The following is a 14,486-nucleotide window of genomic DNA, read 5'->3' as shown; positions in this document are numbered from 1 at the left end:
TGTGCGGGTTCAAAGCGGGTGCGTGATTGCAAGAGCAGCCAGGATGCCGTGTACATTTTTAATTTTTTTTGTATTATTATTTTGAAATTTTCATTTACATAATCAGGCGGGAGACGGGAAGGGACCTGGCTCGCGTGAGGAGCAGGGCTGGTGGCGTCTGACATCTGCCCTGTCGCACGCCGGGCCACGAACCTGCTTTTCGGAGAGCAGCAGTGCCCCGGAGCCAGGCACGGTGCCCCCGTGTGCCGCCTCTGGAGCGGGGGCAGGGAGGGACCCGACCAGGCACCCGCTAAAATAAGTTACTGAGCAAAAATAAGTTGAGGAGTCATTTCGCTGTTTGCAGCGTGCCCGGGGTTTTAATGCGCACTTGCTCTGACACCCCTCCCTCTCCAGCTATTGGTGAGGTTGCCAAATACTCCTCACCTGCTCATTCTAACATCCCTTTGGGTTTTTACTCCCTGAAATTTTGGTTGCTGCACCTCTGTGTCAAGGCCAGAGCCAGCTGTGCCAAATGTTGATTTGGAGAAAACTCGGGCAGCTGAGTTGTGAATACTTGAAAATTGGAACTAGAAACTGCTGACGCACTGACTTGCTGAAATGGATTTTGTTCTTCATTTTATTCTTTCGCTCCTCATCTGCAATGGTCTTATGACCACCCTTATTGTTTTGCTTCATTAACAAGTGGTGTCAGAAGTCTTGAGTCATCCAAGGTCAGCTATAACGCCTTGCTCTTGAGAAGGCTTCCTCTACACGTTAATCTGAAATACTTAATTTTTAGTCCTTGACTCGGCTGAGAATCCCATCCTATCGGTTTTCTCTGGGATGAAGTATTGATGGTTGATATTCTTAACGGCGTATTTGAAAGTTACAGTGGAAGTTGTGGTGGTTACAGATAGTTGGGTGTAGTAAAATCCTTTCTGATCCCTCTCTGCAAACTCAGTTGTGGAATTCCTGTAAAGATTCCGACAAGGATTCTTGTGTTCCCAACTTCCACAGAACTTGAGCAGTTACATCTGCCAGACATCTGAGGCTCCAGGATGTGAGGATAACAATGATTTTTTTAGTGTAGCAGTTAATTTCAACAGCATCAGCAACAACAAAACCGTTCTTTTTTTCAAGCTGGAGTTCTGCCCGCTCTCGTTCTTGGGGGACTCCATGTGCTGGGCTGACTTTGTGCGGCTGCAGATGAAGCCGTAGGTGGGTCAGTTGTTGGGGGAGATGCAAGGCTGGCCACCCTCAGGAGGGATGAGTCGGGAGGAGTGAGGACAGCGCTTGCTCATCCCAGCGGAGCGGGTCCCTCTGCTCCGTCCGCAGCTGGAGTGTATTTGCTGAGCTGGGTGCTGCGTGCTCTTCCCGCCTCTCAGTGGGGCTTCAAGGCTTCTCTTGGGGCATTGTAGCCGGGGTCCTCGAAAGCCATAGGCCTCTGGTCAGAGATTGGAGGGGGAAAAAAAAAAAAAAAAAAAGCTGAGGAAGATGAGGTGGTTCAGTGTGGACTGCCCTGGGCTTCCAGCTGCGCCAGTGGTGCTGGAAGGGTGCTTGCAGGTATCATTCCCCATTTTGAGACAAATGTTTTGGCTTGATTTGTTGTCAGCTGGTTCTCCTTTTGGAAAAGGGCTTTTTTTTTTTTTTTTTCCTTGGCTTTCCCCCCTCCCTGTTACTAGAGATGGCCTTTGGGAGGAGGGTGAGAAGGAGGGCTGCTGGTGTTGCAGGTCTGGGAGCTGAAGGAGGTGATGGGAGTTGGCCCTTGTTCACAGTATGGATTCTGAACTTCAACAAATCTTGCAGCAAAGGCAGAGGATCCCTCTGTCTTGAAGCATCCTGGGAATTAATTTTTTTCCTCTGTGTGACCTGGAAATAGTAGCTGATGAAATAGCTTTCCAGCTTGCCAGTGATCTTTAGTGCAGTATATTTTCCTTACGTAGTGCGTGTATATACTTCTGCTTTGTTCTGTTATCTCTACAGCACCCTGTTGTATGAGAGAGTCACTAGCTGCTGGTACTTTTCTGCTTAACCCTTCTTGCTGTGGCTTCCAGCAAATAAGCGTGTGCTTTTGTATGTCAGAGACTGGATGTTTTCCTATTTTAAAATGTCTGCTTGAGGAAACTGGATATGTTTGGGGCTGATTACAGCTTTCTGCAATCAGAAGTTTAACATTTCACATTCTAATTCTTGCCTTTTGTTGGTTTTGGCTTTCTTCTAGGCTACGGAGAGCTAAATGGTAACGCAGGAGAAAGAGAAGTGTCATTAAAGGGCCTGTGCTCTGATGAAGCCACCACCCCAGGATCCAGGGTACCCAATGGCAGCCAGCAGCTCGTAGACACTAATGTGACCCCAAAGCAGACCGTGAAGGCCAGTGCTTTGGGGAAAGCTGGAATTAAAACCAAGAACTTCATTCAGAAAAATAGCATGGACAAAAAGAATGAGAAGTCCTATGAAAATAAACTTAGGGAAAGCCAGTCCTCAGACAAGCCAGAGGGAGTGTCCATTCCAAACGGTGTGGTAACCAATAATTCGAGCTATATAACGAATGGCTACATAGGCAAAGGGGCCGATAATGATGGTAGTGGCTCTGAGAGTGGATATACTACGCCTAAAAAACGGAAAGGCAGGCGCAACAGTGCCAAGGGTTGTGAGAACTTGAATCTAGTACAGGACAAAATAATGCAACAGGAGGTCAGTGCACCAACCTTAAAACAGGAACTTGAGAGTTTCAAGCCTGATTATAGTGAACAAAAGGGGAACCGAATTGAAAATACTAAGCCTGTTTGGAAATACGAGGCTGGGGCTGGTGGAGCAGGCCGGGGAAAGCCTGGACTTGGGGATGTACAGCGAAAAAACTCTGATGCCAAACCTGGGATTAGCAGCAAGAAGTTTGATGACCGGCCCAAAGGGAAGCACGCATCGTCGGCTACGTCTAAAGAGGATTCATGGACCTTATTTAAACCACCCCCAGTTTTTCCAGTGGACAATAGCAGTGCTAAAATAGTTCCCAAAATAAGTTATGCAAGTAAAGTTAAAGAAAACCTCAACAAAGCAGCTCAAACCCCATCCACGTCGTCTTCATCATCTTCGTCATCTGCCGGGGAAACTCAGGCCCAAACATCAAGTCGACTCTCCCAAGTCCCCATGTCTGCTATGAAATCTGTTACTTCTGCTAGCTTCTCGAATGGGCCGATTCTGGCAGGGACTGATGGAAGTGCGTACTCGCCAGGGACCCAGCCACTGCTCTCAACTGCTGCTAGTACTGTACCATCAGCCTCCTCCGAGTCAGTACCCCAGGACATGAGTACAACTTCAACAGCTCTCGAACAAAAGAAATCTAGCCTTTTTATCTACCCTTCAAATATGCAAACTGTGCTTCTGGGTACAGCGCAAGTCGATTTCCCATCGCAGACGAATCAGCAGAACCTGGGAGATATCTTCCAGAATCAGTGGGGTTTGTCTTTCATAAACGAGCCCAGCGCTGGACCCGACACTGTTGTGGGGAAATCTGCGGATAATCAGTTAATGGAAGTGACATTTCAAGGGGAATATCCTGCCACTTTGGTTTCACAGTGTGCTGAAATCATTCCCTCAGGAACTGAACAACCTGTGTTTCCTAAGGCTTATGAGCTGGATAAACGGACTAGCCCTCAAATTCTTAGTGCTGTTCTTAAGCCTGGGACTGCTGTTGAGGGTGGTGTCTTAGCTTTGGAGTCGCATCACACAGGTGACCTACAAAAGGCAGACACCGGTAGCCAAGGTGCTTTAGTGTTTCTTTCAAAAGACTATGAAATAGAGAATCCTCTGGCCTCTCCTACGAACAATTTGCTAGCCTCCGCCAAAGAACAGAGGTACCAGAGAGGCCTAGAAAGGAAAGATAGCTGGGGTTCTTTTGACCTGAGGGCTGCTATTATATATCACACTAAAGGTAATGGCTTAACTTGCTGCCTAAAGGCATTCTCTTCTTTTTGTTTTAATAATTATTTTTTTAAATGCAATATTCTAACATGATCTATTCCTTACAGCAATTCTGATTGTTTTGAAAATGAGCTTTTTGCTTTTTTTTATCTCTAATGGCAATAACGGTTTGGGAATGTTATTCAAGCGGTTGTTTAAATTAATGTTAAGAGGTGTTTGTTTCCCCATTCCTACGGACAAGCGTAAGTGATGTTCATAGGGATAATAGTTAGTTAGTCTGATTTACATTCTCATTCCTATGGAATGAGCTTCTCGGCATTGCAAGGAGTTAAATGTGTAAGTTCACCTGCTCTGTTCCAGCTTTAGCAGGTGATATTCTGTCACCAGAAAGGCTTCATATTCCATGTTCACACCTCTACCACCGAAGTGTTGCAGCTTCTCCCCTGGGCAGATCAGGCCATGAAATCATGGCTTTGAAGGAAGAAAAGAAATACTCCTACAGCTTTTCATGGTGGGCTTATTTTATTTTTTTAAGTGAATCCCCCCCACACACTCTTCCCCTGCCCTTCTTGAGTATTGTGGCACCAGCAAGGCAAGTCTTTGCTTATCAACTCTTCAGTAAGCTGCAGATTGAATTCTGTCTTTGCAGGCTAAATCTTTCAGGTGATTTTACTGCTTTCATGGAGTCCTTTGTGGTCCAGCTCCTTTTTTTTTTTTCCTTTTTTTTTGAGACTGAAACAACTCAAACATGATACAGATGCTTTAAATTGGGAAGGAAGAGAGGGAAGCCTGTCGGACGGTTTGCTTTCTGCTTTAGCCTCAGCCCCAGAAGCTCTGAGGTCTTGTGGCTGTTCTTGGCTTTTGGTCCTGGCTCAGTGTTAATGGGAGCTGGGCTGTGTTTTCCTTTTTTATTCACCCCCCCCACCCCGTTGCCTCTCCCTGCATCCCCCTACCTGAAGGGAAAAAGGTGATCATCTGTTTTTTTATTTACTGTTCCACATAGCTATGGGGATAATGCTCCCTCTGCAGAGGGCTTGGTATTTGTACTGTGTTGGCAAATTTGCTGTGTTTTGATCCACTGTGAAGTTCTTAAGTTACCTGTTCGCAAACTCTTTGTGTATAGCATATGGAAACTTAGATACCTTCCTTTAGTACGAGTAAGCCCAGTCATTTAAAAGAGTAACTCCAAATATTTTTTCCAGGTCATAACACTCTCACGATGTTAACATTTTAAGCTCTAGTATTCTTGAGAACAGCAGTCATCAATTGATTTTATCTGGGTCTTCCTCCTCTACCCGCTGCTCAGCCTATTCCAGTATTAAAGCAAGCTTTCCGTTCTCATTCCTTGTGTCTGCCTGCAGCCTAAATCCCAATTTCTCATCAGAAAATGGGGGTACCAGAAAGCATAGCATGGTGCAGAAGGGAAGTCTTCGGCAATCCTCTGCTTAACAGTTCGCAAATTTTTCTGACGCTTAAGTTTCTCTCTTTTTATTCTGGTCAACCTGAACTTGCTTGTAGAAAAGCAACAACAGCCAGGCTCATCAGCTCTCCCTTTCTCACTGGCCGGGTGACTGACAGACCCCAGTAAAACAATAGTAACAACAGGAAAATAAAGAACACTCCCTTCCCATGTCCTCTTAAGGAGGTGTTAACTTCAAAGTCTGGCTGCCTTTAGTTCTTCTAAACACCGGAGTTAATTGCATTCAATAGCAAGAATGGACACCTAAAGCACTCTTTAAAATACCATTTTCTGCTCTTTCCATGCTTCTGCATGTGAATGCTCTTGCTTTCAGCATCCAGAGCAAACACCCTTGCGATGCCCTGGGGAAAGGGGCTCCTGCCCCACCCGTTCCTCGCTGCAGATTTATTTTTCAAGCTGTCTTTGTGCCAACTTCTAGGTGTTACTTAGGGGTGAAAGATGATGGATGTTTCTAATCAGTGTTGTCATTATTGCAGATAGAGGTGCTCCAAACAGCTTGAGCTTGTCTTTCTCCTACTTAGTCTTCAGGTGTTATTGCTGGTTTATGAAGCGGGGGCTCAGTCCTGGTCTTAGTACATCTCTGATGATGTTGAGTATTGCATTTTGTGTGTTCGAGTCTGTTGAGGAGAGCTGGGAGGAATGGTGCCTGCCTTGGCCCCATGCAGGTGGAAAACCCCATCCCCTCTTCACAGCCGTGATCCTGCAGCCAGAGCCCCTGGGTGAGCTCCTCTGGCACAGCGTGCTGCAAAATGTCCAGAAAACGGAGCTGGCAGGGCGTGTTTGCAGGACAGCAGTGCGGTGGTGAATTCCCACACCATTCGCTCCCTTTATCTTGGGCTGCTTTCCGGAGGTCCCACTCCTAGCCAACCAGTTCCTCAGCAAAGGGAAAGGAGCGATTTTGCTCACTTATTTTTCACAATCTGCCTTCCCCTCCTCCCCACTCTCCCCGAGCGTGTGGGTTTGCCTGGGACAGTGTTAGGGTGTCCCGGGCAGCTGGATCCTCAGACTGTTTGGTTTTGATTTCGAGAGGAGGGTGAACTTCTCCCTCTTCAGATTGATCTGTTTGCTTTTGAGCAAAGTCTCGGTAGTTTGATCTTCAGATCTGCCCTGCCTCTGGGGTTATGGACACAAAGAGAAACAATTGCGGGGCAAGGATGGGGTGAGCATGGAGCACTGGTGGGGTCCCTACCCTGAGCTCCTCCATGTGCAGTAGTCCCGTGCAAGCTACCCATGGTGCAAGGATGAAGCTCCGGGTGTTGCGATGAGGAATAGGCTCTGGCACAAGCGGTTGCAGGGCTTCGACCTGTCGGTCACAAGCTCGTACCCTTGTTTGCGCTCTTTGTGGCTGTAGCTGGGCTCAGGTTATGTGGATCCTCATCTTGGACTGTAAATAGGCTGTGGGAAAGCCTCCAGCTTACTCGGTAGCTTTGTTCCAGCAAACCAGGCTTTCCCCTGCACGGTTTGCCCAGTGACTGCAAGGGGCATTATAGATTGTAATTGCTTCACAGCTTTCCTGGAAAAGGATGGATGGAGGAGGTAGCACACAGGCGTGGGCTGGTTCTGGTGCAGTAATCCTGCTTAAACCACCGCGGCACCGTGCGTGCTGGCAAGGCTGTGCTGGGGTGTAAGGCTGGGTGGCTGCAGAGCAGAGTGGGGTCCTGGGGGAGGAATCTGTGCTCTTCTGTGTGTGCCCAGCTTGCTTTTTCCCCTGAAGTCAGGGCATTGGGAACGTGCTGGCAAGGCTGATGATGCACCCTCCTGTTCTCCTCTTGGATGCTTTTCACGCTGGTTTCCCCTATGCCCCCGCTCTGTGCATTGCTTTTTTTTTTCCTCTTTCTTTTTAAAGGGCAGAAAGACTCTTGATCATCTGATCTGCTTGACTGTAAAACACGATCCTTCAACATGGCTGCCTTCATTGATGGCATGTGCCGCTCAGTGTCGGTGATGGTACCTTGAAACACTTGTGGGTGACATACTGGGTTTAGCTGAGCACTGGTGGGCCTATTGCTTATGTGGCTGGAGAAAGGGATGGTAGCGTAGTGTGGGAGACTGGAAGGGCCAGGAAGGAGTGATGCTCTCACTTAGGGACATTGTCCCTGTCTAGGTTAGAACTGAATCTCTGCTCCAGTGTGGCATTGCCAAAATCCCCATCTTTTTGAGGTAAAACTGGTCCTTGCAGATTTTTTTGGTCCTTCAGAAGAGGAGGCTGGGTATATATCAGCTTTACTTCTGTTGAAATAATTTGTCTTCTTACTGCTTTACCCTCCCTTTAAAGACAGCTGGATGAAACATTTTGTATCTGAATAATTGTCAACACCTTGCAGAATCTCCTTGTGCTTGGGCAGTTGCAGCCTTCTAGGCCAGGCTGTCTGTCACCAACACCGGGCTCTACATGGCAAGCTTTGTGATGGGAAGCTCAGTGGTTTGCTTGTCCTTAGCTTAAAAGCAAATACTCTAGGTCTCTGGTTCAGCTGCACAGTAGCAAAGACCACGTAGGTGGAGGAGAGGGAACTGCAGTGTTTCCCTCTTCTGTCTTGCCCCTGAGTTTCTGCCTGTGCTGCTGCTTTGTTCCTTCTCAGCATCTCAGTTGCACCAGCATCTCTGCTCACGTGAAGAAGCAGAAGAGCAAGCATGGAAAATAGAGCAAGGCAGCGTGGGCCAGCCAGGAGTGGCGTTTGCCAGAATGATGAACTGGGTCAGAAGAAATAGCAGAGCTGTGAATTCAGCAAGTTTCATCCTTTACATCAGGAGAGGGAGGAAAAAAAACCACCTTGGTTTCCCATCCCCCTTGGTGCAAAGGGGTTAGATCTCAGTCTGTGGCTTATGGTCTTGTGGGGCAAAAGCCAATTTAATTCTCCTTCAAGTCTCTGCTTTTTCCAGTTGTCAGGGTGAGTACAGTGTTTTCAGTACAGCAATGAGTCTCCACAGCATTGAATTTTTAGTCTTCGCTTTGCTTCTGGGGCAATCCCCTAACTTAAACGTTGTGTCCTGCAGATAGAAGCAGAAAAATCAGACAAAGTTGGTCCCTCTTTGTGATTCGTTTTAGCGCTTCATTTTAGAGATGATTGCAAGTTTATATGTTAGGCTTGTAAGAACAAAGAACTCATTCTGTGGCGTTGTGCAGGTGCTTCTGTCTACAGGGACAGCCTCTCTAGCAAGGAAAACGTGGGTAAAAGTGCCTGTCTTAACAAGTTACCACAGAAAGACTTCTTTCCCCTCCAAGGTTAAGTAACAGTCCTGCTATAAAGTTTATTGACCTATGAGGAATCTCACTGCAATCCACCAGAGCGTGCCTTAGTCTGTTCCTGACATCAAAGCCTTCGTCCACCGACCCTTTGTTTCAGTGATAGTCCCCAGAAAAAGTGGTTCCTCTCCCTGGAGCTTGTTAGGTGGATGTGGCTGGGGCTGTTGGCAATTCCTCAGCAATCCAGAAGGCTGTGGAGAGGCCGGCTAATTGTAAAAAATTCTGGAAAAGGTGAGGTTGGAAGGGACACGGGAGGTGACCTAGTTCTGCCCCAGCTCTGAGCGGAGCTGGCTTTGACGCCGGGTTGTGCGAAGGTTTGTTGATGGTATTTTCTCCAGCTGGGTTGGAGTCTGCTGAGAAGGAAGTGTCCCATTTCCCCAGCTGCATGTCCTGTTTTAGGAATGGTGGCCCCTGTCTGTTGGTCAGGTCTTGACCACCTTCTGCTTTGGAAAGCGGCAGCGCACGGTTTTGGGTCGGTAGCTGAGATCAGAGGTGGACTCAGACTCATGGTGAGGGTACCCCTTTTCGCATGCAGGGGTGAGCAATTTTAAGAGTCCTTGCTTGACCTCGCCTTGGAAGCTTTACGCAGTGGGCTCAAGAAAAGAGCTCCTTGAGCCCAAGGAAGGAGGGCTGAAATCAAACTTGGGGCCTCTTATATGACCAGCTTGTGGGGGCTGCCTTTTCCTCCAGCCTGCATCCTTGTGCTTACTGCTCTGGCAAGCTGGAGCCAGGCATTGTGCAGCCGTGGCTCTGCTGAGCTCCCCATCCACCACATCGGTCACCGAGGTCTGCCCAAGCAGTTGACAGTGATCACGGTTCTTGTCACAGCACCTTGGGACGGTTGTAGGTGACCACAGCCTGTAACTGATCCAGAACTCGGAGAAAAACTCTAATGTATTACCAAGTAAAGCAGAATAAATCATAAAATTCTATCTTAAGATTGAAGGACAACCTTTTTTTTTCCCCAGTTTTGTGTTGCAGTTAGCCCAAAACTTGGTTTTTTTTGTAGAGGGGAGGACCTTGCTCTTCCAATGGCAGACAATATTTGGTGACAGTCGATAACGCATCAGGTTTGCCGATGGTCTTTGTTTCTGTAGCTTTGTCAGGCCGAGCCAGCCAATGTGTTTGGGATTTATTTACAGGACACTACGCCACCCTCTCTAGCTCCCTGTCTGAAGAAGGAGAAGGAAGACTGAAGTCTGAAAAGGTTGAGGAGTTTGGGTGTTGGTTTGCTCTTTTTTTTTTTTAAAAAAAAAACCAGAATTTTGTGTGAACTTAAAAGGTTTTGGTGTGGCTTTGATAGTATCTCACTGTCCCTTACCGTCAGGCACATCTTAGTAGAAGCAGTTCACATTCTTGTGGTGTCCAGTGAAGTTAGGACCAAATGGAAGAGCAGAAGAAAGCGTGGTCTTTTGCATGGAGATCCAGTAGCAGGCAGCACTTCAGGCTCTGCCTTGCATTTGATGCTCAAATGTTGCTCCGATGCGGAGGCACCAACAACTTGAGAGTAGTTTTCTGTTCCCTGCCTTTGGGGAAAGCTGTTGAAATAGGTGATGTTCCTTAGCCATTAGGAAGTGATGCTTCGAACTTCGCTGAATGGAAAACTAACTCTGCTGAGGTAATTTTAGTAGGTGGTTCACTTTACTTCTGGGGAATCTGCATCTGGCGGGTGAGGGAGGGAGGTAGTCCCTTGCTAGGTTGCTTATGTCCCTGGGGGTGTTAGAGGCTGGTTACTATTCCCAAAGCACTTAGGGTTCCCCTGATAAAAGTGCAAAGTATTGCTGCTGTTATCGTGATGGAAAAATAACAGACCTCTTAAAATTTTGTCAGGGCCTTCCTTACAAAAGACTTAATTGTGCAGAGAGGGCTGGCAAAATTTATTTGCATGCAATTTCCTGCCCCAGGGAGGTTGAGATTGTAGCGGAGAAAGGGCAGATGAAGGGTTGGAGAAGGGATGCAAACATGCAAGCGGTTGATCGAGGTGACGCTTGGCACACATCGTGCTGAGGCCACGAGTTTCCTAGGGTTTTTTTTTCTTCTTCCTTTCCCTTGCCAGTTAGTTTACTTACTGCCTTGGTTTGTGCTTTACCGCACATACCGTGTAGCTGCTTAATCCACTGCCATTCTCCATCCCTGTCGCCCTCCCTTCTGGCGGAAGGGAGGCTTGAAAGACCGTTCTCACAGGTTGTGTTCCTCCTAAATGCTCCTTTTCTGTAATTTTGTCTCTTAAACTTGGGCGCGGGGTACGGTTAGTGTCTCTATAAATAGTCTAGCTCACAAAGTTCCAACTTAGTAGTGGCTAAATGTAGTTATTTTGAATAGGTCTCTAAAGATGTGACTTAATTTGGGGGATGTTTTAAAGTGAAGAGCCTTCTGTTTCTTAATGTGAATGAAAAGAGCATTTAACTTTGCTGTTACTTCTTAGGTAAACAAAAGCATGCACTTTTTCAGTGAGAATCAGGGAGGATTTGTTTGGTTTTGGCCCATGAGTGCATTGTAGAGGGAAACTGGGGAAAGAGCTGCAAGGCAAGCGGGCAGCCAGGGGTCTGGAGCATCGCACCTTGGTTCTCGGATGATAAGTTTGTGGTGGTTTTTCCGTGGTGCTAGCAGAGGAATCTGCACGGTGTGCTTCAGCAGATGCATGCTGTGAACCATGAGAAACTCACTTTGTCCAGCGGTTCTGATTTCACACACGCTAAGCATCAGCTCATAAAAATCCTCTCTCCGGGCTACTCGTTGAGGCTGTAATGTGTGAAGCAGCGTTGGAGTCAGAGGAGTAAAGCCCGAAGTTAGATTGTGATTTGTAGGAGCAGAGAATGGCGATGACATTTCTGATGCTCAGTTTGGCCATCTGACCCTTAAGACGATGTTACAGCCGTGTCGCTGTCTTTTATTGCTGGGTTATTCATGTCAAACTCGTGCAATCCTGCGGGCTGGGTTGGGGCTGGGCTGGATGGGGTTGGTTTTGTGCGAAAGCCTCAGCACAACTGCAGCGGTGTCGTGCCGCACTCGGAGAATTAAAGCGTGTTTGGAGTTGTCTCTAATGGCAGCATAAATCCGCGTAATAACAATGGTCTTCTCATTTTGCCTCCACAGAAATGGAATCGGTTTGGAATTTGCAGAAGCAAGGTAAGGCTATTGGATGGAATAAATAAAGCGAATTGCTCTGTCTGGTGGGATGGGTGTTGAGAGCGGGTTGTCTCGGTGTCCAGAGATGCCCGGGTTTGGTTCTTCAGCACTTGCTGTTTGGAGCCTGAGTTTATCTGTGTTTTGGAGAGCTAAAAGTCAGGACAGCGAGCTTTACCATAACGGTGGGGTGTTCATAGAGAAATAGAGTCTCTAAAAGAGAAATCAAACCAGGGTTAAATTAGATTTAATGAATCTTCCCTATGCGTATACAATAATTGCTTTCTATTCCGGTGTTGGGTGCAACACCCAAGAATAAGTTTTAAATTCTGGTGTATCCCCACGCTTCGCCTGCAAAGATGTTTTAGCTTGTGGGGAGAGCAGTAAGTGGAGACTCGTGCGCTGCTTGCGGCGTTGCTGCCCGGGGGCGTAGCGTGGGGAGCAGGCACTGCTCCGTTCGGCCAGCCCGGGCTCCGGAGCGCGCTTGTGGGAGGTGGTGTCGTGTCGCTGGGGGTCCTAAGGACAGGCTTGCTAACGGCTGAGTGCCTTGCAGATCTCTTATGAACATCTTCAGCCAGGGGTCCTGAAAGCAGCTTGTTGAAAACTTAGCATTTTGCTTTCTTTCCAGATCCCAAAAGGATAATCACTTACAATGAAGCCATGGATCGCCCGGATCAATGAAGGTAGCAAGACGAGACTGCCTGTTATAACCTTTCTGCAGCATTTGTGCTGTTCGTGGGGGACAAAAGGCTTTTATGCTCCTTCTAAATCTTCAGTGCAGCAGAGGAACCATAACTAGAATCACAGGATAATATATACAAATATATATATAGTTATTTAAAAATGGCAACTGAAAGTAATTAGACTTCTTAAGGAATCTGAAAATTTATTTCAACGAGACTACACACGTGATTATTTAATCTCCGGTACTGAATAGATTTTTTTCGGTTTTTTTGTTTTGTTTTTGTTTAAAGAGTGAATGCAAGTGAGTAATGAATACAGACTCAATTTACAAGCCCGGTTCTAAAGTTTCTGCTGTCGTCTGCATGGGCAACAGCAACCCACTGGAGAGGCATTTCCACTTGACAAGGTTTCTGTTTCTTGTTCCGTGACTGTAGTGACACACTAATCACAGGGAAATCAGGATGATTCACCATCCTTCATCTCCCCTTTCCCTTCCGCCTCCCCAATTTGGTTTTTTGGTGGTTTTTTTTTTTTTTTTGTTTTGTTTTCCATTGAATGCTGGAGAAACGCCTTGAAGTTTGCAGAGTTTTTTTTTTTTTTTTTTTTTTTTTTCCAGAGAATTATAATCCGCATGTTTTGCCAGGAGTAAAGCAGCCAACCCTATGCTGGGGATATTGTCTTAAAGCATCGTTCTTCTGGGGGAATCATGGTAATACTGCAGTTCTAGGATGTATGGTGAAGTCACGCAGTTGACCTGGCTCTGGTTACACGTTGGACTATTGCAACTGAAGAATTCTTTCATTTTAAAAGACAACATGCAAAAATAAGCAATCTGTTTAGGCATTTAATATGGAGGGGAAAAAAGAAAAAGAAAAAAAAAAGAAAAAAACCAAAAAACAAAAAAACACCACCAAAAAAAACCCCAACAAAAACAACACACTGTTCCCATAGTTTAATGCCATTGTATTACTGGGAGCAACAAAAAAAAAAAAAAAAACCAAACCAAACTTCTGCTTTCAACTGTAGGTGCTTCATATTTGCTCTGTCTATCTCCTAACACTAAATGTGCCGGATTTTTTTCCCATTTTCATTGGAAAACTGAAGAGGAATTGAGTTCTGCTAACTTTCACCCTTCTTGAATTATTTTTTTCTCTTTAAAAAAAATTCAAAAGAAAAAAAAAAGGAAAAAATATTTAAAAAGGCAAAAAAAAAAAAAGGAAAAATGGGAATTTGAATCCTTTTCAATTTGTCCATAGAAGGCCAATGGCTGGGCTTCCTGCACCTGCCTGTTGGAAATGCTCTTTTATATTTTAACACAGTCTGTGTATTTCTGGGCTCTGCTTCTAATTATCTCTTAATAAAAATATATTTTATTACCAAAAAAATGGAGGACTTAGGAATGAAAATAATAATTTAAAAATTTAAAAAAAAAAAAAAATAAATAAATCCCCAGGAAAGGAAAGCTTCCCCGCAGCGGTAGGGAAGGCTGAGCAGACTGCAGGCTCCAGCTGTGTAACCCGCTCTGTCCTGTTGCAGCTTGCGTAGCGTGTCCAGATCATCTTGGGGTTGGGTAGTTCTTCTGTTTTGGTTTGTTTTTTTTCTTTAAAAAGTGGAAAGTTCACAGGGTCCAGTACAAGAGCAAGCAGTGAATGAAGCAAAAATGGGTTTTCTGACCTGTCCGAGCTCCATGGGTGCCCATTACACATTGCGGGTGTTTGTGGCTGGGTACTGGATGTGTCTGGGCATCAAGGTTAGCAGTGGTTGGCATCTCCTAAAATTAGACTGGACCCTATGATTTAAAAAGGCAAAAAAAAAAAAAGGAAAAATGGGAATTTGAATCCTTTTCAATTTGTCCATAGAAGGCCAATGGCTGGGCTTCCTGCACCTGCCTGTTGGAAATGCTCTTTTATATTTTAACACAGTCTGTGTATTTCTGGGCTCTGCTTCTAATTATCTCTTAATAAAAATATATTTTATTACCAAAAAAATGGAGGACTTAGGAATGAAAATAATAATTTAAAAATTTAAAAAAAAAAAAAATAAATAAATCCC

The 14,486-nt window shown here is 45.8% G+C and overlaps 1 protein-coding gene across 1 annotated transcript; it reads left to right on the top strand.

Annotated features, from left to right (window-relative positions):
* The first annotated feature begins 2,306 nt into the window (after window positions 1-2,306).
* NUFIP2 (nuclear FMR1 interacting protein 2) lies at window positions 2,307-13,428 on the top strand. Its single transcript, XM_035900507.1, has 4 exons — window positions 2,307-3,910; window positions 11,721-11,753; window positions 12,379-12,433; window positions 13,051-13,428. The coding sequence occupies exons 1-3, from the start codon at window positions 2,407-2,409 to the stop codon at window positions 12,429-12,431; spliced, it is 1,590 nt and encodes a 529-aa protein (XP_035756400.1). The 5' UTR covers window positions 2,307-2,406; the 3' UTR covers window positions 12,432-12,433; window positions 13,051-13,428.
* Window positions 13,429-14,486: the final 1,058 nt, after the last annotated feature.

The sequence above is a fragment of the Egretta garzetta genome, unplaced genomic scaffold (genome assembly GCF_000687185.1).
Source record: "Egretta garzetta isolate BGI_Z169 unplaced genomic scaffold, ASM68718v1 scaffold108, whole genome shotgun sequence".
NCBI classification, from domain to species: domain Eukaryota; kingdom Metazoa; phylum Chordata; class Aves; order Pelecaniformes; family Ardeidae; genus Egretta; species Egretta garzetta.
The sequence above is the reverse complement of the archived record's forward strand: the minus strand, read 5'-3'. Positions and strand labels throughout refer to the sequence as shown.